Here is a 27,010-nt window from a genome sequence, read left to right on the forward strand (position 1 = left end):
AATGTATTTTTATGCATCAGGTATTGCACTTAATATTACAATCAGTCAGTCATATTGCACTCCAAACTTGTAGGAGGTTGTGTGTGTGTATGCGTGTGTGTGTATGTGAGAGTGAGTTATTTGTTGAGGAGTCTTATGGCCTGTGGGAAGAAGGTATTCCTCAGCCGGCTGGTGCATGTTTTGGGGGTCCTGTATCTTCTTCATGAGAGCAGGAGGGAGAACGGGCTGTTGTGCAGGTGAGTTGAGCCCTTGATTATTCTCAGGGACCTCCTGTAGTTCTTGCAGAATGGGCAGCTTGTGTGGGTTGATCTGCACGAACGACCGGAAAACATCGGCCTCAGAGATATGGTCTGCAGTGGTGGCAGAGGGCAACAGTGGTTGTGTGTGAGTGGGGGTCTGGTTTCCAACAGGGGTGGGGGTTGGGAGAGGGTGGGGGGTTCTGGAATTCATCGGGGGTGGTGGAGGGGCTGCCAAACTCCATGTGTGGTTGAGTAATGAATATACTTGAACAATCAAAACAAAAGAGTCAGTAATGCAAAAAAGCGACCTTTTATTTCAGTGATAATAAGTACCATTTTAGTATCATTGTGGGGATAACTTATAGCCATTTGGGAAACTGCGAGCGTCCAACATGTTTTCATTCCTCATCCACCCATCCAGCTGTGATCAAACCAGGTGTCCAGCAATATACTAAGAACGTCCACTTAAATCACAACCCAGCACTTTAAAAAACAAAAACATGACTGGCAGAAAGAAGAGCAAATTTGTGAAAACTATTTTAGGTTTTAGTTGCTATACCTATCATGAAAATGGTGGATAAGACACTTCTCACCAATGAGCATGTGAGTGAATTTAAAAGGAGAAGTGAATATAAGCATGGCTGGTCCTGATCGACTTTCAGTTCAGTCAATCAAATTGAACTACAAGTCAATAATATAATAGAATTCACTGTCAATTTCTTTATGACCGTTATAAGCAAGGATGCAGTACTGGAGCACCCCACACACAAAGCATTTCTTCTTTGTCTCGTTGCGATGAACGTCCGTCCTTTGCATCGTTTAGTATTTTGGCCCCTGAGAAAGGAACGTCTAGCTTGTCTTCAGGTATAGTCTTTAAAGTCCCTCCTTTTTTTGGACCTTAAAGTCTTTGTATAGAGTGCCCAAGTCATGCCCTCTTCTGGGATGGGCATGGGACCTATGCCATTTCATTCCCCATTCATTTTTCCATAGACGTTTTGTAAAATGCTTATAAAAAGAGCTTTATTTGGTCAGCTATATTCAGAATCAGAGACCCTAGAACATTTAAGTCGGACCAAAAGGCATACTAATTTTTTTTTATTTTTTATTTTTTTAAAGTTTTGGTCTGAGGGAAATGTTCTACTGTCTTGGTTTGACCAAGTACAACTATTTTTATAAGGATTTTACCAAACGTCTATGGAAAAATTAATTACCGGTAAATCTCTTCGGTCCCATGCGCAACCCAAAAGAGGGCGTCACTTTCTCACTCTATTCTTTTTTCTCTAAGTTCAGGGTCAGAGAGGCTGGAAGTTTCCATCCTGACCGTGGGGCCAAGCTGCAGTCAGTACACCTGCTGTATTCACCTCATTTCAATCTTTGTTCCTTCTTCTTTCAGTTCAGTGGCAGTCAGCTGGTGGTTCCCACCCAAACAGTCTGATCCACAGCTGCAGACCTGGGCCCAACAGTATTTGCAAATACTTTCATGGTTTTGTTTTATCCTCCTTATGTGCCAGACGGGCGGGGTTTTCCCCACAAAGAGCGAGTAGCATTAAGCCAAGTATTTGAAAGTGGATTTAGTATCCTAGTAGACTGTGATAGACATTATCTGAATTGTCTGCATGCAGTAAACCCCACCCATTTGGTCCACCAAGCACTTTAAAACAAATGCTATGAATTATTCAGGTTTCTACACAATTTCAATTCCAATTTTCCAACTTTTTCCAACATCTTAATTACTTTCGATTAACGCCAGTAGACATCTTGTCGCTGCTAACAATGCCATATCACTCTACAGTCAGGGGCCTAAAACCACAGAAAATGTAGTCTGGTGTACATTGGGACAGAACTATTATTCTTCTGTACTTTCCACACTTTCTTGTGCAATTTTTCAAACTTACATCACCAAATTATTTTCCATACATTCCCAAAACCGTCCACACCTGTGCAGGAACCTTAGGTTCCTTCATGGAACCTGTGCCCAGGTCTGCAGTGTATCCCCGCTCCGACACTAGAACTTGGGCTGGTAAAGAGCCACGCGGCCGCTGAGGCAGCCTGAGGCCAGCTGGCAGTGTGTGGGGGAGAACTTGGTGGTGAGAACCACGTCACTGTGCGAGTAGAGGGAGCGAACCTCCCTAAGGCAGCTGGTCTGGACGGGCAGGTGGACGGGCAGGCAGTCGGCCAGCTCCCCGCAGCGCTCATTGAAGGCCAGCAGGCGCACGCCGTAACCGTACGGCGAGCAGATCAGCCGTCCATCCGGGCTGAAGCACAACTCCTTGATGTAGCCCCGCCCCACGTTGGCCTCCTCAATGTAGTGGGTGAGGCGGAGGGAGCAGCGGGGGGAGACCGGTGGCCGCGTGGGCGCCCCCTCCTGGAACTCGTACACACACGTCCACTGCAGCGGGGGGAAGAGAAGCGGGTTAGGGGCCGGATGTCACTGCAGCAGACCTGGGACCAATAGTATTAGCTGTGTTGCAGGATCCAACAGAATCCACAAACCAACCAATCATTAGTGGCTTTGTGTTGTGACGTCAAAACACAGTGACTTGTGGGGAGAAGGTTACTAGTAGATTATTATAGGTTTAAAAGCTTGTGAGGAGAAGGTTACTAGTAGATTATTATAGGTTTAAAAGCTTGTGAGGAGAAGGTTACTAGTAGATTATTATAGGTTTAAAAGCTTGTGAGGAGAAGGTTACTAGTAGATTATTATAGGTTTAAAAGCTTGTGAGGAGAAGGTTACTAGTAGATTATTATAGCTTTAAAAGTTTGTACAATTGTGATCTAAGCGGCCAGGTGATATTCAATACTAGCGGAATAGTATAAAAGATTCAGCGCGATCGCAAGTAAAAATGGCATAGCTGTGGCTGAACACAATTTCTGCTCACTGGCACACGCACGCACGCGCGCGCACACACACACACACACACACACACACACACACACACACACACACACACACACACACACACACACACACACACACACACACACACACACACACACACACACACAGCATTCTTATAAGATTGAATACTGGCCCAACTCAGGTGTATCCGTAGCCAAACGCCGCTCACCTCCTGGTCGTCCATGTTGCTGGAGCAGCGGATGAGTGTGGCCCAGCCTTTAGGGTGCAGCTGCAGGGAGGTGATGCAGTTCCCCCGGTCTCTCTCTCCGGGAATCTCCGGAGTCAGAACCTCAAGGCTGTTCCTGGGAGAAAGGCCTGGGAGAACCAGAATCATGATCAATCAGTAGAAGCAGGGTTGGCATTTGTTATTCAGCTTCTACACCACGAGTTTCTCTCTGACCTTCTCTATGAGGGTGGATCTTGCTGGAGTCGTTTCCCTGGCGAGGAGTTCCAGCCGACCTGGATGCCGATGTGCCTCCATCTACAGAGTCAGAAGTAGTGGAAACAATAATGAAGTGGCTAATAGGAGTAGGCAGGAGATTTAACAGAAAGGAACTAACACACATCAAAAATAATCTTGTAAAAAGCTTAAGTGTGATCAGACCACAAACACTTAAGGTTATGTATATAACCCCAGTTTTATGAATAATATGGGTGAGATAACTCACTTTATGGGAGCAGATCTCTGCGACCCTACAGAAGCACTATATTTATTTCAACGTCAATATCCTCAAATTGAGGTCGGAGAAAATTACATTTTCACTTTCCGCCGTTAGGGCCACTGTAGCACCGTCCTCTATATAAGGCGGGGTGTGGTTACATTATTCACAATGAGCTTGAGATTGTTTGATTGTAAGTTAGTGTTTATGCATATATGTGAAAGCATGTGTATACTTTTATGTTCTTAAGGTGGACCCCAGGAAGAGTAGATGTTACCTCGGCTCGGTAACAACTAATGGGGATCCAAATAAATAAACAAATAAACAAACATGGTGTATGTATTGCTGCTGATGTTTTCTATGTCTTAAATGGCTCGTGCTGTGGTTTGCTCGTGTTGATTAATTTTACAAACGAGGACCACAATGGAAATAAGTCTCCTGGACTTTATTGTGTGCAAATTCCTCAACAATTTTATACTGGTGTATGGGCTTCTATTCATTATGTATTTTAACATCTGTCAAAATAAAATACATTCATTCATTCTTCTTCTTGGGGGCGGCATTAGCTCAGGAGGTAGAGCTGTCGCCTGGGAATCGGAAGGTTCCCGGTTCGAGGCTGGCTCCTCCCGGCAGTGTGCCGAAGTGTCCTTGAGCAAGACACCAAACCCCTAACTGCTCCCGATGAGCAGTTAGCGCCTTTCATGTCTACAGACGCCGTCGGTGTGTGAATGGGTGAATGTGAGGTATTCATGTGAAAGCGCTTTGGGTAGTTGATAGACTATATAAAATGCGCTCTATAAATACAGTCCATTTACCATTTGCCCACCCTGGCAAGAAGGGTAAGTTAGCTCACTCATATTATACATAAACTGGGTTACAGTATATGCATAACCTTAAGTTTTATTTCTAATAATTGTGAGATGACCCACTATGGGATGTGGGAGCTCCCGTATGCCAGACGGCACATGGGTCCGACACAAGGGGAAGTTGGCAAGCTCCTTAACTGTGTCTCAAGATCGCCTGTGCAACGCACGGGGCCGAGACGTCCAGTCTATAGAAACTAACAAAAGCGAGGGGCGAAGGCCAACCTGCCGTTGCACAAACATCCTGAAAAGGCACTCCCCTAAAGAGGGCGCAGTATGAAGACATACCACAAGTAGAGTGTGCATGGCACCCTGGGGGGGCTGTGCGCCCTGACAAGCAGCTTAATAGCCTCCACAACGCAATGTGGGAGACGCTGCTTAACTCATTGAGTGCCAGCCACTTTTGGAGAACGGACGCTCCCAGTGCCAGAGTTTCAGAGCGTTTTCAGTGATTTCTCGAGGCCCACAGAATATTGTGTGATATTACTATGTAAACACTGAACACGCACAAAGAACGATGAGACTCTATTCTATCATCTGCAAAAAAAAGTTTATTGATCCCATTTTCCGTTCTTTAGTTATGAGCCGGAGAAGATAGCTTGATTCATCCAAAAAAAGCAATTTTTTTCTAGAAGCTGAGATAATTGGCCTTTTGTGAAATTAATCATTTCAAGCACATCACTGACTCTGAAGCTAATCTTTTCTAATGTAGTCACATCTCAAAAATAATTTCCTTCAATAAAACAGTTTAGGCCAGGGAATTTTGTTTGGCAGAATAATATTTTTAGCTACAACCAGCAGCGCTGGCCCCTGCGTGCGCTGCTGGTTGCAGCTTCTTGCTGGTTTTGATTTGCTGCTGGTGGGTATCGGATATTCTGGCTTGCGTTTGTCAATCCTGTCCTGCTGCCTGGGTCTGTCTGGGTGTTGTGTGTGTGCTGCTCTGCGTGCCCCCTCCCCCCCCCCCCCCCCCCCGCCCCGCCCCGCCTCGCCTCAACTGCACACTCCTCCTCCTGTCTGTGGTGGCTCTCTGCTGAGTTTGCTGTGCGCACAGTGAAGGGTGCTTGACATCCTGCTTTTTTACAGCGTTCCGCGTGTGTTTGTCACCGGCAACGATGCTTCCAGTTGAGAATAATAACAACTCGACGGTGTGGATGTGCGGATGTACTGTCGCAACCGACACGGAGCGGCTCAATTGTGGGAGCAGATTGGCTGCTGCAGGCACAGCTGCAGTAACGTGCTTCAGCATATCGATGCATACGGATGCGATGCGATTTCCGTTTCCATAACGACTTCTTCTTTGTTTTTTCCTTGCCTTTCTGTTATGTGGAGAGCACTGTCGCCACCTAAGGGTTCTGTAAAATAGGTTAGACACATCCAATAGCTATAATATTTGTACATCAGAGGCAGAAGGCTTTGATCGACGCCCCACCGTCAAAAAACGCAATTGACGAACATGTCCGTCCTTGGCACTCTACGTTACTATTTGAAATGACGAACATGTCCGTCCTTGGCACTCAATGAGTTAAAGATGGGCCTGCCCAAACAGGGAGTAGCACAGGAGATCACGCTTCCTGAGCCCCCGGGTTTTGTCCATGTAAGTGCGCAGGGCACGGACTGGGCATAAACTCTGAGCCTGTTGCTCCCCTGAAGGGGCAGTAAAGGTTCAAGATTCAAGATTTTTATTGTCACTCCATGGTACAAGTATCACGTGTGAAATTCTTGTGCTGTGGACTCCGTTTACAACATAGTGCAAATAGTACAAATATAACAGGGCATATGGGTGCAAAAACAACAAGAGACACAACAAGCATAAGGCAGTATAGTGATAAGACAAGTCAGAGGACAGTGGCATATTCACTGCACATAGGTGCACATGTCGGGTGCATACTTTAGACGTGCTTAAACATTTTAAATTCTGCGTATTTGACATACAGGTGCAAATAGCATATTCCTTATTAAACATACAATTAAACTCGGCATTTTAAATTCGGCGTATTTGACATACAGGTGCAAATAGCATATTCCTTATTAAACATACAATTAAACGTTAGACATACGTAATGGTAGCAGCTACAGTACGGTACAGTGCGGCTACTACACTATTTGTGTATGTTAAGGAGTCTCGTGGCCTGCGGGAAGAAACTGTTCCTCAAGCGATTTGTGCGTGCTTTCGGAACCCTGTATCTTCTCCCTGAGGGTAGCAGGGAGAACAGGCTGTTGTGGGGATGGTTTGTGTCTTTGATGATCTTCAGGGACCTCCTGAGGCACCGCTGTTGTATGACGAGTCATTACCCCCACTGCAGACTTCCGTAAGCGTACCCAGGCAACCACCGGTGGCCGTGCGACGGAGTGCATCCAGCATAAACAGTCAACACTCCAACTGACGACTCCGAGAGCGCAGCTGAGAGAGACCGAAGGTTAACCGGATAACCCGCCTATCCTGACGTGCTGGGCAGCGGGGAGGGAGGACGGAAAAGCCGGTAAAAAATTATGTCGAGACCCGGGAGTCATCTTCTTCATCTGGGTCAACCGGACGGGTGAACAGTGGATCTTCGTCTCTGGCAGGATAACACTGGGTAGGCACTGAACCAACTCTGCAAAGTTGCTGTCGATGGGTGACTCAGTAAAGTCTAGGTCTCCCATGAAGTGGGTTATCTCATGATTATTAGGAATAAAACAGCAGGAATAAGAGTCAGAGAAGAAGGAAAACAAAATGAAGGGTCATCTTTAACGTTTGCATTTAAGCATTTGGCTGATGCATTAATCCATAGAATGAATGCAAAAAAAACAAGAAGAAAATATTAATTTAACCATATTTGCGGAGACCAATGAAAAAGCACAGCACAAAGACAACAAATGTCACAAATATTCCTGTGTCCCTTGATATTTGTGCGCAATTGATCGCTGTAATGTTTGATGCATTTCAGGAGTCAGTTTAAAAACTGTTTTATGCTGTAATGCCCTGCCTAGTCAAACTTTAATCAATTAAACTTACCATATTTGTTACCTTCTCCCCTCCCCCTCTCTCTCTAATATAAGATTGTTCAATCATGTTTTCTGATAGTGCTTAGCTAGACCTAGCTAGACACGTTCTCTGTAAAGTCCTCTGAGACATGCTTGTGATTTAGGGCTATACTGTATACAAATAAACTTGACTTGACTTGGCACTCAATAGAGAAGAGTGAGGTAAAGAAATCAGAGACAAGCAGATCTTTTTAAAGCCACCCACCCAGGTGGCAGCAGAGCCTTGCAGCATCTCACCTGAGCTGAGTGTGGTGCGTCTGGCTCGCAGCATGCGGTAGCTGCCCACCTCCAGGGACTGGGTAAGGTCCAGGTCGTGGAGGATGAGCAGATAGCCTGAGGAGGTGGAGATGAGCATCTTGGAGCAGTCGGGCGTCAGACGCATCCTCATAAGGTAGCGGGTGTGGAAGAACTTTTTGTGCGGGCAGCCATCCTCCGTGAACCTGTGGAGGAAGGACAGAGGATCAGAAAAGCCACAATTTTCTCCACAATTGTACTTGGCCAATTCCCCCTGCTGTCCCTGTCGTTGCTCCACCCCCTCTGCCGATCTGGGGAGAGCCGAGACTAGCACCATGGTCCCTCCGACACATGCGCAGAACGTAGGGAAACAGCAGAGGGATAAATCCAGAAGGAGGCTTTAAGTAGGGGTGGGTGATATATCAAATCTACTCAAAGTATCGTGGCTTGTTCCACGCATCGACATATATATATCTTATATTATGTCGATGGTTCCATGTGGGATGTAGTAAATGACTACAGCATATTGTGAACATCGGGTATAAATTGTCACGCATTGTTTTTAAGCTGCCGGCATGAGACTCACTTCATCGTTTCTCTTCTCTTGCTCTCTCCCTCAGTCAGACACAAACAATAGAAACCACTATAAATACAGTATAAACAAGATTACAATAATGTTTTAATGCAGACTTATGTTGCAGGGACTACTAGAACCATCATACTGGTGTAATTGTATGCATCAAAGGCTTAAATCGAGCATTTATGAAGTGCTTTAGAGGAGATTTCAAAATATTGAGATATATATTGTACTATGCTCGATGCTCGACTAAATACCTAACTAAATACAGTTTTGTGTGGAAAAAGTTCCATAAATATAAAAATAAAAAGGGGCACGGTGGCGCAGTGGTAAGCGCTGTCACCTCACAGCTAGAAGGTCGTGGGTTCGATTCCCACCTGGGACGCTGTGAGCGCTGAAGGAGTGCGTACCCGTCTGCATGTCCTCGAGTGCCCACCGCCCGGGTGGGGTCGTCAACAAAGGCCTTTCTGTGTGGAGTTTGCATGTTCTCCCCGTGGCCCCTGGGGGTTTCCTTCATATAGGAACCCCACACCAAAACATGCAATATCCTGGTCGCTGAAGTGGTGCCTCCTCTGGTCATTAGGGGCGCCTGTTCGGAGGGAGGGGACCTTGTTGGAATAGCGTGATCCTTCCACGTTCCACGTGCTATGTCCTACCGGTGAAGCTTCCCCTGTCAGGTGAAAAGAAGCGGCTGGCTACTGCCCATGTCTCGGAGGAAGCATGGAGCCAGTTTTGTCTCTCCCCAGATCAGCAGAGGGTGGAGCAGCAACCAGGATAAATAAATTAAAAAACTAATGGAGGATAAAAATGGGCCAAAAAAAAATCGAGGGGGGGGGGGGAATTCCTAAAAAAAAAAGGCATGTTTTACACAACCTAAGTTGAAGTAGTTTTCTTATTTTGCCCTGTGAATGTGTACATTTTGATGACCGGGACAGTGTGGCAAGGGGAATTGGCAAAGTACAATTGGGGAGAAAATGGGGGGACATTTGGGAAGTCAGAAGGGGGGAAATCGGTGATGGTATTATATATATATTTTTTTACAGGTACACCATGAAATAACTATTTCCGCACTAAAAGTAATTGAATTTTGAGACAAAATTATGTTAAATACTGTCGGTGAATGTTATGATATAAATAATTAGCTAACAAAATGAAAAAGCTATTTTTTATTTCATTGTATAAATCATAAAATATACATTATACAATTAACTGGAAATGCATTCACAATATCTTGCCTTCTATAAATGTGCCTCTCACAATTATGTCCAACAATTTTAAAGCAGCCATCTGTTTTAATTACTCGTCAAAGGAACACACGCAATGCACAATCACCACATTCATCCATCTTTTGATGTGTGAATTTATGATTTTGTCCCCATATTTACCTATACAGTATATACACACTGTATATTATGCACATGTACTGTACTTGCACAGACACACACCTGTTAGTGTCCCATGTGATGACGTTGCCGTCGAAGCCGGACGTGACGAGGAGCCGTGTGTTGGTGTCGTACTCAATGTTCTTCACCCAGCTGGCGTGGCCGTGCAGCGAGCAAACCTTTGAGTTCAGCTTCCGGAGGTCCCATAATGCGATTGTAGTGTCGTCAGAACAGGTGGCAAATAAACGATTGTCCAAAAACCTGTAGAAAGGGTAAAAGATATTCAGGCAAAAAAAGAGAAAAAAACACCAAAATCACAAGACTATTATGATAAGAGGCCAGACCTATCAAAACACATATCACAGTGTTTACCCTACCATTCTACAGGCCTGGCGGGCCACCAGGCCAGAAGAGGAAATGCAAAAGATAATAATAATAATACCCATGCTCTCCCCAAAATTTCAATAAACCTTTATGGCATATTATTACAATAAAACAATACGGGTGTTGACAGTGTTGACAGTAATAGAAGATGCAAAATAATTCAAAACAATAAGCATTTTGCTTTTAGGAACATCGTGCCAGCGATGTTCCAAAACGTGTCAATGTGTGTCGTTGACTGGGAAATGCACATCCCATAATACAACTGTTCCCATCGCATCACATAATAATAATAATAATAATGATTGGATTTATATAGCGCTTTTCTAGACACCCAAAGCGCTTCACAGGAATCATTATTCATTCACACCATTCGTACCAGTGGTGGTAAGCTACGGGTGATGTAGCCACAGCTGCCCTGGGGAAGACTGACGGAAGCGTGGCAGCCATTTCGCGCCTACGGCCCCTCCGACCACCACCAACATTCATAGACATTCATACCCATTCATACGAGGCAATGAGGGTTAAGTGTCTTGCCCAAGGACACAACGACAACAGCTGGGAGGGAGCGGGATTCGAACCGCCAACCCTTGAGTCATTGGCCGACCTGCTCTACCTCCCGAGCTAATGCCGTCCCAATAGTATGATGATACTTGGGATGCCATTGCGAACATAGATGCGAACAGGTTAGCTAAAAGTTTAGCGTCGCCAGCGAGGGCCCCACCGTTACGGTCGGGGGACGTTTCGAAATCCCTCCAGGCCTGAATTTTTTTCTAGGGGAAACACTGTATCATAACCAAATACAAAGATGAAACTCATTATGACCAATTTTCAAAAATGTTATTGGCCAAAGTTGTTCATGTCCTGACAAAGGAGCTTATTGTGAAATGTGAAAACCAATAAAGATGTTTGAAGGGATCAAGTTGCCATCCTGATAATTTGCTCCCTGATGAGGATTAGACCAAACAGGTGCTTTTGAGCAAGGCACTTCACCCCAAACAGACAGCTCCAGTAGAACTTCCCATTGCCCAAAGGCAGAACACTGTGGTTGTACTGGTCAGTTCCCAAGTTAAAGGAGAACTTCACCGAAAAACAATGCCGATTTATTTTGCACATGATCTCACACAACCTGAAAACTGTAAACACTTTTGCAGGCATTGATTTAGTTTGACAGATGAGAGTTGAGTTGATTTGAGTTAAGTTGAGGACTAGTGCCCAGTTGCATAAAACCACTTAAGCTAAGGTTGCCCTTAAATTTTCATCTAAGTATCCCTTAGGGAAAAAATAGTTGCATAAAATCACCTAAGGATTCCCTTAGGTCAGATATTGTGAGGGAAAACCCTTAGATCTCTGAGTGTTTGCCCTTATGTACTTAAGTATTCCCTTATGCGTTGCTAGAAGGTCCTTAGGAGCCATTTTCCTCTGAAAATCTTAAGGGACACATAACCGTCAGTTAGATGTGAATTTATGTGAAATTATTTGTTGAACATGGCTGAATTTATGGTGATTCAATAGGAGGAGATACCATGATGCATTTTTCGGGACAGGCAAACCCCACTGGACATGATGAATGATGCGCAACTTTTGAGTATAGAGTATAGATTTGACCGCCAGTCCATCCTCAAAGTAGCTTCAAAACTTGAACCGGACCTCGAGCACCAAACCAGGAGGAACCATGCATTGCCAGCTGTCCAGCAAGTGTCAATTGCTTTGAGGTTTTTTGAATGTGGGACTTTCCAGTCGGTTGTGGGAGAGAACACAGATTTTTCGTTCGCTCGATACGTGTTTGTGTGTTATGTTGAGCACGAGCAGTCGGAACAGTGAAGCGTAACCATGGCAACTGAAGTGCTCTGTGCCATATTCTGACAGTAACTACCATAAAAGCCTCAGTCTAAACACTTAGGCAAGGAGAAAACCTAAGAAGCTTTATGCAGCTGTCCTAAGTGAATCCCTCAGCTGAAGGAAATATATTGCCTAAGGGACATACTTAAAGACCCCCAAAAGTCAGGTTTCAAGATGTATATAAAATACTCTTACTATGAATAATAATTTGTGTCTGATGGTTTTCCCCACAAAAAAGGTGAAATTATCTTGTTAAAATCCTTAAAGTCCCTGGAAACCAAAATCCACAAAAACCTTCTAACTATTAAATTTAGGGTCTTATGTGAGTAATTGTGTGCCTCAGAAAAGAGAGAGAATTACTTTCAACCCTAACCCCAAAAATCGACACTTTTCTACAAGGTCTGGATTTCCATTTCCTCATTGAAGAGAGTGGAGCGCGCGGTGCTAAAATGCATGATCTTATCACGTCATAAGATTTAATCGAATCACACACACAGCGGCGAGTGTGTTCGCCGAGCAACGCGCGAACACACACACACACTCCATCTCTCTTTCCTTCTCTCTCTCTCTCCTTCTCTCTCTCTCCGTTAACGGAGAGAGAGGTCTCCTCCGAGCAGTCTCCTCCTCCGAGAGAGAGAGAGAGAGGAAAAGACCTGCTGCAGACGGGACACGCCCACACAGTCCGCGGGAGAAAATACACTCTAAAATCTAATTGATTCTCATGACTTTTGCCATGACTGTCAAACCTAAATGTATATACTTTGCGACGTTCATCATCGTTCAAATTTGGCTGGTGGCTTATTAACATAGGTTCCTGTGATGTGATGAACTCAAAATGCTAAATAATAAAAAAATATTTCTGGTTTCCAGGGACTTTAAAATGACTTCCCCTCCTTCTCCCTCATTTAAAAATCCAAAGCAACCAATCAGAGTTATCTAAAACATAACTAGCCAATCACAGCATACAAGACGGGCTTTCAACACATTCTCACTCATGTCAAAGTGATGACAAGCGTTCTTGACCAATCTGCAGTATATGGCGAGTTGGGAGTGAGAATGTGTTGGGGCTGTAACTGCTGAATACTGGACAGGGATTGGCTCCAAGATTCGTGATGCCACGAATCTTGCTTGTTGAAAACTGCCTTTTCAGTGAGCTCTGAGAAACCTTCCACTTTCAGCAGACGATTGTGGAAACAGCCTTCTAGTGTCAAACTCTGCACAGACATCATTCTGCACAGTGAAGCTCAGACATTCAACTGTAGGAACAAGAAGAAAAACAGATTTTTGACTTTAGGGGGTCTTGAAATTTGAAACTTAAGGTTGTTTATGCAACCGGGCACAGTGTTATTCGTAAACAGAATGACATCACTGCTCCACAACTCAACTCTCAGTAACTGTCAAACTAAATGAATGCCTGCAAAAGTGTTTACAGATTTCAGATACGTGTGAGATCATGTGCAAAATAAATCACCATTCTTTTTCGGTGAAGTACTCCTACTTATGACATCACTGAAGTCACTTGACATCTGGAGTGACTGACTCAGTGAGTGAGATCAATGATGACATCACAATTGCTCGAGTGACGTCACTACAGCACTGATGACATCACTCACTGATGATATCGCATAGAATTGATGACATCTCGAGTTGCTGAGTTGCACCACTCCAGAGCCATAGAGATATAAGAGTCGCGTCATTTCCATTCACTCCAATGGACTTTTCTTTTTCTAGCTCACAATAGTTCCCGGAAATAAGGTTCTAATTAAGCAGTGCTGTAGAGTTCAGCAGAATGGAACGTTTGTGATGTACTTTGAAAGCCTAAGATGTTTAAAGAGTCAAATGAATAGTATCAGCTTTATTTTATGCATTCAAACATACTTCCTGGAACATACTCCCCCGCACACACTATAGCTACGTGAGAGTCACGTGACTATCAAGCATTTTGAACCTCCGTTGGCACCCGGTCCTATTTACAGTATAACCTCTGCAATGTATGTGACATGAATCACCAATATCACTTTATAGAATTGGTGATGTCACCAGTGATGTCACTCAAGCACTTTTTTTTAAATTGAGATGAATTAAACATACAATCAATCAGCTGATACAAACAGACATACATGGAGAAAGTATACTTAGGCACAATTCAAGATTACAGTGTGCAAATCAAATAGCTGAAAGAATTCCAGTGACATCATCAGTGATGTCATTCTGTACTTACCCATAGTGACAATAACAAAATATGGTTGTAATCTGCACAAAGAACGTCCAACAATGCCAAAGAGGAAGGGATCACCACTCTCCAATCCCGAAGCCAAGAGCAGGAAATTGGATCAAGCTAGCGAAACTCCTGAGGAGTCAGATGGCATTTACTTAAGTGAGAAAATTAAAAGCAAGGATGAAGAGTTTGTTGACATCAACAACAGCGGTTTAATGCTTTTCAGAGAATTGCATGACAATCTGTATGAGCACCAGAGAGCCGGAGTAGCCTTCTTGTACAGTCTGTACAGAGACGGCCATAAGGGGGGGATCCTGGCAGATGACATGGGCCTCGGGAAGACCATCCAGGTCATCTGCTTCCTCTCCGGCATGTACAATGCTGAGCTGGTGAAACACACGCTGCTTGTCATGCCAACAACACTAATCACAAACTGGACCAAAGAGTTTGCCAAGTGGGCCGCTGGCATGAGGGTTAAGAAGTTTCACGGCACAGGGAAGGCGGAGCAGAACAGGAATTTGAGGGAAATTCAGAGCCAAGGTGGCGTGATCATCACCACATACACAATGCTTATCAAAAACTGGCAGTGCCTGGCATCCCACTGTGGTCAAGAGTTCAAATGGGACTACATGATCCTGGATGAAGCACACAAGATAAAAAACAGATCCATAAAAACAGCCAAAAGAGCCAATGCCATACCCGCCAGAAACCGTGTTCTTCTAACAGGCACTCCAGTCGTGAACAAACTGAGAGAAATGTGGTCTCTCTTTGACTTTGCTTGCCAAGGCACGCTCCTCGGCACCTCTAAAACATTCAAAACTGAGTATGAGTACCCCATCACACGTGCCAGGGATAAGGATGCAAATCCTCTGGAGAAGGCTGTCGGGTTCAAGATGTCTGAGAACCTGATGTCCATTATAAATCCCTACTTCCTCCGCAGGACAAAAGCTGAGATGCAGAAGAACATAAACAGCTCACAGTTAAAAGAACAATACTCAGACAATGATGGCCAAGTCCCAAATCAACCTGAAGAAGCTGGAGCGGTCATGCCAACACTGACGAGGAAGAATGACATAATTGTCTGGATATACCTGAGCGAGATCCAGGAAGACATATACACGCAGTTTCTTTTATTGGACGACATCAAGGAGCTTTGTATGACCACCAGGTCGCCTCTCACTGAACTGGACATCCTAAAGAAGTTGTGTGACCACCCAAGACTGCTCTCTGCTAAAGCTAGAGCTCAGTTAGGCCTGGAGGACGATTATAGCAGCGTCAATGTTCCTGACGAAACATTGATATCGGAGTCTGGAAAGCTTGTGTTTCTGATAGCGCTTCTGAAGAGGCTCAAACAGGAAGGCCACCGCACGCTCGTCTTTTCTCGTTCCAGAAAGGTTCTTGACATAATTGAGCGTGTCCTGGGCAACAGAGGCTTCCAAATAATGAGACTGGACGGTACAATAATTCAGCTTGCCGAGAGAGAGAGGCGCATCTCGCTCTTCCAGACAGACAAGCGGTACTCTGTCTTGCTCCTGACCACCCAGGTAGGTGGAGTTGGACTCACCTTGACGGCAGCGAACAGAGTTGTGATCTTTGACCCCAGCTGGAACCCGGCCACAGATGCTCAGGCTGTTGACAGAGCCTACCGCATCGGCCAGACTGAAAACGTGGTAATTTACAGGCTGATCACCTGTGGAACGGTGGAGGAGAAGATCTACAGACGGCAAATTTTTAAAGATTCCCTCGTCAAACAGGCCACTGGAGACATGAAGAATCCATTCCGCTACTTCAGCCAGGAGGAGCTGAGGGAGCTCTTCACGCTGGAGGAGACACGATCCTCTTCCACGCAGATGCAGCTCCAATCCTTGCACTCCAGACACCGGCGGACAGATCCTGAGTTGGATGAACACATCGCCTGCCTCCATGACATGAATATGTTTGGCATCTCTGATCACGACCTCATGTTCTCTCTCGTCAACAACCAGGACGAGGCCCCCGTGGACCAGGAAGCACACCACTACATCGAGGGGAGGATCCAGGAGGCTCAGGCGTTGATGATGGACAAGTCAGAGTTGCAGACGCAGCTGGCGGAGAGCATGGCTTCGACCACAGAACCAGCATGCCGCAGACAACCAGTTCAACACAACAGGGAGCGGTCAAATGAGAAGAAACCAACCTGTGAGAGAAGAGATAAAGAAGCGCTTGAGCAAACTATGAACGGATCCCATGTTGCTGAATTGGATGGGTTAATGGACACCTCGAAGAAGAAGAAAGAAAAGAAGAAGAAGAAAAGAACAGCAAAAAGAGCAAATGGGCAGCAGAGAGAAGCCACCTTGAGGAATCTTCACAGGCATTGGAAGCCTCCACACCTGTGTTTCGATCAGTCTGATAGGGAGTACTGGCCGACTCGCCAGTCCACCACAGTGCAATACCCACACCGTCAAAGCGTCCCTACCTTGCAGCCACCATCTCCCAGGGCTCCTAGCTATCCAGCAGCTCTTTTACCTCAACAGTCTCCACGTTCCTACAAGTTTTCTGTAGGTGTCAACAAGTTAAATGTAAGAGTTTTTAAGACCTTTTTAAGACCATTATGAAAGCATGTCACGTCCATGCTGGCACAAAAAAAGTACAAGGAAATAGGAGAATCGGAGTCCCAGAATTAGATCCAAACCATTGTCCGGAGGTCGCTTGCAGAAGTTGCAGTGTGGGTCATGATGGGGCTGTGAAACAGTATTGGGTGATGGCAGGCTGCAGTGTGGGTCATGCTGGGGCTGTGAAACAGTATTGGGTGATGGCAGGCTGCAGTGTGGGTCATGCTGGGGCTGTGAAACAGTATTGTTGGGTGATGGCAGGCTGCAGTGTGGGTCATGTTGGGGCTGTGAAACAGTATTGTTGGGTGATGGCAGGCTGCAGTGTGGGTCATGTTGGGGCTGTGAAACAGTATTGTTGGGTGATGGCAGGCTGCAGTGTGGGTCATGTTGGGGCTGTGAAACAGTATTGGGTGATGGCAGGCTGCAGTGTGGGTCATGTTGGGGCTGTGAAACAGTATTGGGTGATGGCAGGCTGCAGTGTGGGTCATGTTGGGGCTGTGAAACAGTATTGTTGGGTGATGGCAGGCTGCAGTGTGGGTCATGTTGGGGCTGTGAAACAGTATTGTTGGGTGATGGCAGGCTGCAGTGTGGGTCATGTTGGGGCTGTGAAACAGTATTGTTGGGTGATGGCAGGCTGCAGTGTGGGTCATGTTGGGGCTGTGAAACAGTATTGGGTGATGGCAGGCTGCAGTGTGGGTCATGTTGGGGCTGTGAAACAGTATTGTTGGGTGATGGCAGGCTGCAGTGTGGGTCATGTTGGGGCTGTGAAACAGTATTGTTGGGTGATGGCAGGCTGCAGTGTGGGTCATGTTGGGGCTGTGAAACAGTATTGTTGGGTGATGGCAGGCTGCAGTGTGGGTCATGTTGGGGCTGTGAAACAGTATTGTTGGGTGATGGCAGGCTGCAGTGTGGGTCATGTTGGGGCTGTGAAACAGTATTGTTGGGTGATGGCAGGCTGCAGTGTGGGTCATGTTGGGGCTGTGAAACAGTATTGTTGGGTGATGGCAGGCTGCAGTGTGGGTCATGTTGGGGCTGTGAAACAGTATTGGGTGATGGCAGGCTGCAGTGTGGGTCATGCTGGGGCTGTGAAACAGTATTGGGTGATGGCAGGCTGCAGTGTGGGTCATGCTGGGGCTGTGAAACAGTATTGGGTGATGGCAGGCTGCAGTGTGGGTCATGTTGGGGCTGTGAAACAGTATTGGGTGATGGCAGGCTGCAGTGTGGGTCATGTTGGGGCTGTGAAACAGTATTGGGTGATGGCAGGCTGCAGTGTGGGTCATGTTGGGGCTGTGAAACAGTATTGGGTGATGGCAGGCTTTTGTGGCTGGATTTTTACAGCGGCTTTATGTTTTCTTTCATGACTTCCCATGTGACGCTTTCACGCTAATTAATGCCCTTATACCCAACATTCCTAATTTCAGTGTTTTCTTGCACAATGTGCAGCAGGATTTAAATGTTATTTTCAACCAGCTTCAACCAAGCACTAAATTTGCTGTTCATAACAAATATAATATACACATCAACCCTAGATTTCGAAAATTTAATTTCAGAGGCTGTGGCAGAGTTAAGTTCCTTCCTGGTATCATATTAAACTAGAAGACCTAAAGACCAAGCTTTTTGGCTTGTGACCCCACATTGACATCAAAAAAATCTAGGGACCCCAGACTTCCGGTACAACATCGGTAAGATCATCATCAGTGACATAATCAGTGATCACATGTAACCCAGTACTGTATGCTGCTGACGTTTTTCTCAGAATTCTGACTTTAATTTCAAAATTCGCTTATTGTGCGCTGACCCTAGCACACAATATGCAAGGAAGCAGTCTGAAAGTAATGTTAGCTTAGCCTGGGTAAACCCAGCCTCCACGTGACCTCTATGTACTATCAGTCACGAAGAAACTTAAGCTACAGGCATAGCCTGTGACATCACGTTGAAGGCTGGGTTTACCCAGGCTAATTTTAGCTCAGCAGCGGTAGCTAGCTTGATAGCTGACAGCTAACATTAGCTAACAACACACGTATGGTGATTTAACGCAACACTCACCAGAAATATTCAGTGTCCAGCCAATCTGCTCCAACAATTGAGCCTTTCTGTCTCTGTTGTGATAGTTTCTCCATATGATTATTTGCATGAAACGGTGCGCCCGACACCAGTGTCTTTCTGAAAAGTTCAGATATTTTCAGCTGGAAGCGCTGGGAGCTGGCACACAAAAAAGCCGGAGCTCTGATAATAGACGATGGGCGCAGCACACTTTCTCTAGAAAGCCGTATGTGCCCGCATACGCTCTCCCCTCATTGGAAACAACTGAAAATGCTGGAGCTTAGGAAAAGAAGCTATATGACATTTAATTGTATGGGTTTAACCAACTACTGTATTGGTATGCTTGGTCTGAAAGCATATAGTCTGTCCTCGCTTTAAAATTTTAGTACTTTAAGTTATCAGACTCGTTCACAGACACACATTAGACTGGTTATTCCACGTATGAATAGTGAAGCAGGTAAAAATGCTTTTATCTTTTACGCACCTCATAGATGGAATAAACTTCAGGACTCTCTCAAACTGGACCAACTGGTCTCTATAGAGTCATTCAAAACGCTACTTGAGGATGGATCGCACAGGACTTGCACCTGTTTTACATTGCCCTCTTAACTGTCTGTACCTGTGATTTTATATGTCTGTATTGTTTTCATCTGTTTGAGTGTGATTGTGTTATTTTATAATGCCACAGTCTATTCTTATTCCTGATTTGTATTGTTGAACTTGTGATATTTGTTGTAAACAGGGCGTCCTTGAAAAAGAGAGCATGCTCTCAATGGTCCTCCCTGGATAAATAAAGGTTAAATAAAAAAATAAAAATAAATAAATATGATTATTTATCTTCTTTTTTTCTTTTGCCAAAAATGTGTTTTAAATTGATACAATATTTTTTTTCACCATATATGATGGGTGACCATGTTGAAATTACGTCAAATGACGCACTGGGAGAAACCAGTGCTTTGATTTAATAAAATGTACCGTAAATTCCGGACTATAAGGCGCACCGGTGTATAAGCCGCACCTGCAAAGTTGACTGTTTTTTTCATATATAAGCCGCACCGGACTATAAGCCGCGGGTGTTTTAATGGTTTTTTTTTTTTTTTTATTTTTTTTATTGTGTTTTAATGTTTAATTACCGTAAGGGTTCATGCACAGAGGGGATTGTCGGGAAAGAGATGGCTGTTTGAGGAAGCTCCCATTTATTAACATTTCAACAAAACAACATAACACAACACCACCTGAGTTGTTTTTTACAGTGCACACAGTGTCCGCGGTGTAGGGGTGTCAAAAATAATCGATTATACGATGCATCGCGATGCGGACGTGCACGATTCTGCATCGATTAACAAATATCAAAAATCGATTATTAATTTTTTTTTTTTTTTTTTTTTTTTAATAATCAAATAAAATAGAATGTAAGTACATGCAGTTGTTTATTTTAATTATGGATCATAATACAATGCAATTCCAAATGCACTTTTATTTTAAAAGTAGCCACACAGTGAGAAAAAAGAAAGTGAGAAAAAATAAATCATGTATTGCGGAAAAAGTGATGCATCGATTTAAGATGCATCGCGATGCATCGTGATGCATCGTTTAATCGAATCGAATCGAATCGTTGACAGATGAATCGTAATCGAATCGAATCGGGAGGCCAGTGAAGATTCACAGCCCTACCGCGGTGTGGTGAAAAGAGGGCAAGAGAGGAAATTAAAACAGAAGTGGATTTATAGTTAGAAAGAGTGCTAAAAAAGAGAGATTTTTTTTTTTTTTTTTTGGAAAAAATCCATAGATAAGCCGCACCGTTATATAAGCCGCAGGGGCCAAAAAAGGCCAAAAAACGGGAAAAAAGCCGCGGCTTATAGTCCGGAATTTACGGTAACTCAATTTGTAACTTGAGTTACTTGACAAAGTAACTGGTATAATATTACTGAAATCCTATAAGTAATGTTATATTACTGAGTTACTGCTAAAAGTAATATATTACATGTAATATGTTACATTTGTAATGAGTTACCCCCAACACTGCGTGTCACTAACTATGGTCACTAACAGGGATGCAAACGAGTCAGCTTTTTCAGCCTAAAATCGGGGGATTTCTGAATGGTTTTATGTCTGCCCTGGTATCTGTCACCTTTTTCCACTACCCATGACTTTGCATCCCTGTACTTAAATTAACTTAAGCTAAATAATTTAAATTACTTTCCTTACCCCACACTAATGAAAAAACATTTATTTGCCAGTGATTATCTTAACTGCATATTGCTCCAGTTTAAATATTAATGTGTCAGCAATCTTGAATTTGAGGTGTAGTATATATATATATATATATATATATATATATATATATATATATATTTTTTTTTTATATATATTTTTTCCCCCTTCTTCTTCTGATTTCCTCCCACAATTGTACTTGGCCAATTTTCCCCTGCTGCCCCGGTCACTGCTCCACCCTCTGCCGATCTGGGGAGAGCCATAGACTAGCACCATGCTTCCTCCGACACATGCGCAGTTGCCAGCCTTTTCTTTTCACCTGACAGCAGGGAGCTTCACCAGCACGACGTAGTACGTGGAAGGATCACGCTATTCCCTTCCCACCAGTTCCCTTCCGCCCCGACCAGGCGCCTCAACCGATCAGAGGAGGTGCTAGTGCAGCAACCAGGACACATACTGTACCTCCAACCAGGCTTCCCACCCGCAGACATAGCCAATCGTGCCTGTATGGCCGCCCGACGAAGCCGGTGGTAAAACGGGGGTGCGAACATGCAACCCTTGTGTTGGTAGGCAAGGAATCTACCGCTACCCTACCCGGATGCCCAAATAATCGTTTGACATATGTAGGGGTGCACCGATCGATCGGCAAGCAATCTGTATCGGCCGATTTTGACCTCAAATATGCGATCGGCTGATTGCCGATATTTTTATATACCGTAAATTCCGGACTATAAGCCGCACCGGTGTATAAGCCGCACCTGCAAAGTTGACTATTTTTTTCTTATATAAGCCGCACCGGACTATAAGCCGCGGGTGTTTTAATGGTATTTTTTTTTTTTTTTTTTTGTGTGTTTTAATGTTTAATTACCATATGTAAGGGTTCATGCACAGAGGGGATTGTCGGGAAAGAGATGGCTGTTTGAGGAAGCTCCCATTTATTAACATTTCAACAAAACAACATAACACAACACCACCTGTGTTGTTTTTTACAGTGCACACAGTGTCATACAGTGTCATACAGTGTGGTGAAAAGAGGGCAAGAGAGGAAATTAAAACTTATTATAGTTATATAGGATTTATAGTTAGAAAGAGTGCTAAAAAAGAGAGATTTTTTTTTTTTTTTTTTTTTGAAAAAAATCCATAGATAAGCCGCACCGTTATATAAGCCGCAGGGGCCAAAAAAGGCCAAAAAACGGGAAAAAAGGTGCGGCTTATAGTCCGGAATTTACGGTATATATTTATTTATTTATTTTATAAAAAAAAAGCCCTATCACTAATCAGGCTTTCCAACGATATAAAATACAATGCCAATTGGTATTATTAAAGGGGAGAAATAATCGACCGAAATAACATTTCCAAACTTTTTTTAGGAGTTTATATATCGGTGATCGGTCGATGATCGGTTGGGCAGATATTTCCCATAGGCGATCGGCAATCGGTGATCGGTGGCAAAAAAACGTGATCGGTGCACCCCTAGACATATGAGCCCTTCAAGTGAGGTTGTGTGGACATAAGTCGTAAGTCCAAGAGAACGGCCACCTCGTGTGGTATTCATGACATGTTAAGTGGAAATTTTCGGAAAGTCTTTTGACGTTTTCAGAAAATGTTGACGCCATGGACGTGGATGGAAAGTATGTCATTTTAGCCGTATAGAGCTTTTCATAGTCATTTTATAATTATGTCTGAGGAACATGTTGATATTCTCAAGTGTCTCATCTTTTTTCCGCTCATTATGCCTTTGCATTTCACGCATTAACGTAGTTAGCTGCTCGCTAGCTCGTGTTAGCTAAATTATTAACCTCGGTGGCCTCTAGTCAACTGCGCATGCTCACGACATGACCACTTGATGTGCTTGGGCATGTTGTGTACACGACTTCCGGTCTTGTAAACAAGTGTTCACGACTTTCATTGAAGGCAGCAATAATCACTGATCACATCACCACTGACATCACAATGCTCGAGTGACATCACTGATGACATCATCACTGATGACATCACTCACCGATGACATAATAATTGCTCGAGTCGAGTGACATCATTGGTGACATCACAATTCATAGCTCATTGCTCAAGTCACCGATGACATCACACTGACATGGATAAATAAAGGTTACTTTAAAAATAAAATAATAAAACATGCACCTTATGTTGTTGATGCAGTCTTCGTGGGCCTCGACCAGGGTTTTGATGTGCCTGGATGAGATGGGGTCAAAAAGCAGCACCTCGGTCTGCTCACAGGCCACAGTCAGCACCGACCTGGTCACAACAGACACACCATCAGTTAGCCTACATAGTCAACTGAAGCATAGAAGATGAGGAGGTTGACCTCAATGGTCATTTTACACAAGGAAACGAATGTATTTCTTCCATTTCTGTACATAATTCTACACCAATGTTTGGTTTGGGAGTGAGAATAAAAAGTTTTGTATGACATGCAGTCTGTGATTATCAAACAATCATCAGTGTAACCACAAATCTATATTTTCAGAAATACAGATTAACTAGTCCATACCCGCCAGGGATGCTTGCACAACATACATGTGCAGACTTCCAGGGATGCGTGCACCAAAACAGCTTAAATTTTAGACAAATGAAATGATCAGTCCCTGCCTAAGCCAATGCTTAAGGCCAATGTGCAGTTTCAGATTGGCCAACCCATTGGGGAGATAAAGACAGACAGACAAACAGACACTGTGGCAAACCCACATGGGGACCAGGGGTGTAGTGCTATTTATTTACGTGCCGGAGCGCAGCTATGACTGGTGGTGCAGATGATGGACAAGGTGGTTGAATGTGAGATTTCTGTCGAGACAAACAAGGTGAAAGGATCTTTCTGCCAATAATTTCTCACCATGACAGAAATTCTAGGATTTCTTGGGGCATTTTTGCCCTTGCCCCTGGCTAAATTCCTACACTGAAGGTTTAGGGGAGTAATAAGGAGAATACAATTATTAGGATTGCACCCCAGGTGAACACTAGCTTTCCCAGTTCGGTCCTGAGAAAGTTAGATATGAGTCTGAACAGATCCTCTGATTTGCACATTATAGCCTAATTCCTGCACAAATGCAGTTCCCCCGAGATCAGTCAGTGTGCAGGGAGGGTTTGTCTTCCTGTCAAATGTGCACTGCACAAACAGAATGTGACCCATGTTGTTCTCAGCCTAGCTACAGGATGTATTTGCAACATCTGTTGTCTGGTCGCTGAGGCTTGCCCTTTGCACCCTAAGTTTAGGTTTACTGTACTGACATTTAATGATAGAATTGACATGTTTTGGGGCAAATTAGACATAGGGGTCCTTGGTGGGATTCCAGGAGGTCAAATTGACGACTTGTTAAACTTCAGCATTATTGAATTTACAATAAGTTAATTCTATTGGAGAATGACCTATTATGACTGTTTGATCATCATTTCTCTGCTATCTCTGCACACAGACAGTCATGGAATTCGCGACACAAAATCATACATAATAATATTCTCAGATTTGGGTCAGAGAGCCTAAATCTCATCAAATGGGGGCTCTGTGCCCCTAAAATGGACTGCATTGATATGAAAAAGTTGAGAATCACTGTCACAGAAGCCTCAGTTTACACTAGTAATTACTAATGATCCCGTCATGTCAGGAAATCTTGGTGAAATCATACATTTTTAAACTGCTGCTGTATCAACACAAATCTCCGTTTTTTCCCCTCAGGATGTGAAATGTTGATCCTGGGATGAAGAGAACCATAGTCTGCTTACTGAGTGTATGATTTTGTCCAGAATCTGACTATCTGTGTTGTAATGTTTGGTAGAGAGAAAACAGTGAATCTATGACCATAGTCATTCTATCTACATTATCTAATTGTGTTGACTTCATGTAAATTAAGTAATGTTTGACATTTCGTCAATTTGCTGGGAACCCCCTCAATGACCCCTGGTGGTCCCCGGGCGGACCCCAAGTTGAAAACCACTGATATAAAGGCCCCAAATGTAGAATGAGCTTTCTGCCTTACCCATCCGGAGAGTATTCCAGATTGAACACAGCGCCGTGGGTCTGAGTGCTCAGGTTGACTGAGTCTGCAGCTGGGTTCATTGAGCAGTACAAGTTGGTCATGTTCCTGAAGTTATCCCTGGCTGGGTCCACAAAGATACCCCGTCTTATAGTCCTGCTCTGCACCCAGGAGAACAAGCTCGTCCCGCTGCCGCTCACGGTCCCCTGGCTGCTGCTCCCCTCGGCCGTCTGGCAGCGGGGCTCAGGCTCCTCGGACGCCGGCGATCTTGCACTGCGCTCCCGCCTGTCCCCACTGCCGCCGCCGCCGCTGCTCCTCGGCACCGGGGCGGGAGAAACCCTCCGCCGGCTGTCACCTTCATCCTCCGAGTCGTCGAGGCCGGGCTCTTCTTCCCCTTTGTCGGAAACAGTGCCGTGGTTGTCGGGCCTGTCCTGCGGTGACTCGTCGGCGTCCTCGCTGCTGTCGCTCTGGTGCTCCGAGCTCATTGTCGCTTCTACTCCAGGCCAGGGTCCAGCCAGGGACCCGCGACTGTACCGGGGCGCTCGGAACCAAGGCGAAAAGAAAGTAGACAGACTTGAGTTACCAAACGTTAGCTAACATGACAGCAAGTCTTCTTCCAACCATTCTAATGTCCCGTGGCTGTGGCTTTTCAGCTGTATACGTAACGTTAGCCATATTATATTTTGTTGTCAGACTTGGCACTTCGCAGCGCCTCACCAGCCGCGTCAAACTAGCGAGAATCTAGGGGTAGCTGGAACAACACCGGAAGTTTACACATCAGCCTTCAGAATTATAACAACAAAACGTATCGTAATACAACGATGAATAATTAGATGTGCTACGGATTCCTACACAAATCAATCACAAAGCAGTTAATTCAGAACGCGGCAACGTATGTTTGTCAATAAAGGGCTTATCCGTTTTTTTTAAGGTAGACGGAAGTTGCCTATCTCTATTCTAGCACACTTGACACCATTCACCTCATCATAACGTGACGGAATTCCGCTTCCTTCTCCACTTTGAGGTGCAGTCGCTGATTGGATGCTGCCACCTGCTGGATAATCACTGGATGTTCATTCGATGGCGTTATAATGAACAAAATGACTGGACTGGAGATACAAGAATGCGCTGTAACAGTAAAACAATAAATAAATAAAGATGCCTACTGTTTTAACCATGGACTGTAAGGTTTTAACCAACTGTCCGTTTTCATCACACTTCATTTTCTGCAATGCTCTGCAATGCACACAAGGGGGCAGGTTAGCTCTTTTAACCCAAAGATAGACTATAACCATTCCTCAGAGATGGCACATTTTACATCATTTTACATTTAAATATTTAAGATCAAATGCAATAATAATATAATAATAATAATAATAATAATAATAATAATAATAATAATAATAATAATAATAATAATAATAATAATAATAAAACCACTGGACTAGGCTATATGTTGCTAGGCTCCAGTTACACTTGGTCCATTACTTTTGTCGCATACTGGTTCAAATATACATACTACTGCATGCGCTGGGACGCGTCATCAGTGATGTTAACTGGGGTCGTGGGGTGTTTCGGGTCTGTCAACATCATACACCCTCGCCCAGTAGACCCAGCCGAGGCCGATTACGACCCCGACCCGCGTCCCAGAAGCAGCCGCTCACGGATCAGCCTTCCTACTCTGTCTGCAACGTTGCCCGCGGAAGGGTTGATCATGCCCAATCCACTGCAACAGAGTTTAGTGCTACACCGCAGTATTGAGAGACCTTCGGTGCATGGAGGTCTAAGGCCCTGTGGGGTGATTCCAGGCCGGGCACCTCCTTCGTCTTACCAGAACCTCCCACGGAAAAAGGCA

At 44.5% G+C, this 27,010-nt stretch overlaps 2 protein-coding genes across 2 annotated transcripts; one reads left to right on the plus strand and one right to left on the minus strand.

Moving 5' to 3' along the window:
- Positions 1–530: 530 nt before the first annotated feature.
- On the minus strand, positions 531–25,888 carry wdr32 (WD repeat domain 32). The gene is made up of 7 exons (XM_083633594.1): positions 25,159–25,888; positions 23,309–23,422; positions 9,941–10,138; positions 7,922–8,124; positions 3,539–3,619; positions 3,308–3,453; positions 531–2,628 (listed from the first exon to the last, which is right to left on the minus strand). The coding sequence occupies exons 1-7, from the start codon at positions 25,638–25,640 to the stop codon at positions 2,245–2,247; spliced, it is 1,608 nt and encodes a 535-aa protein (XP_083489720.1). The 5' UTR covers positions 25,641–25,888; the 3' UTR covers positions 531–2,244.
- LOC310774205 (DNA excision repair protein ERCC-6-like) lies at positions 14,504–16,803 on the plus strand (the record flags this gene model as incomplete). The annotated part of the gene is made up of 2 exons (XM_083634268.1): positions 14,504–16,496; positions 16,781–16,803. Exons 1-2 carry the CDS (start codon positions 14,534–14,536, stop codon positions 16,801–16,803), a joined length of 1,986 nt encoding a protein of 661 aa, XP_083490394.1. The 5' UTR covers positions 14,504–14,533.
- Positions 25,889–27,010: the final 1,122 nt, after the last annotated feature.

Source organism: Poromitra crassiceps (genome assembly GCF_964638095.1).
Source record: "Poromitra crassiceps genome assembly, chromosome: 3".
NCBI lineage: Eukaryota > Metazoa > Chordata > Actinopteri > Beryciformes > Melamphaidae > Poromitra > Poromitra crassiceps.

Coding starts and splice junctions, on each gene's coding strand:
- wdr32 (XM_083633594.1), bottom strand. CDS start 25,640: ATGAGCTCGGAGCACCAGAGCGACAGCAGCGAGGACGCCGACGAGTCA. Junction 3,454..3,538: donor GATCCACCCTCATAGAGAAG/GTCAGAGAGAAA, acceptor TGGTTCTCCCAG/GCCTTTCTCCCAGGAACAGC. Junction 2,629..3,307: donor GCAACATGGACGACCAGGAG/GTGAGCGGCGTT, acceptor CCCCCGCTGCAG/TGGACGTGTGTGTACGAGTT.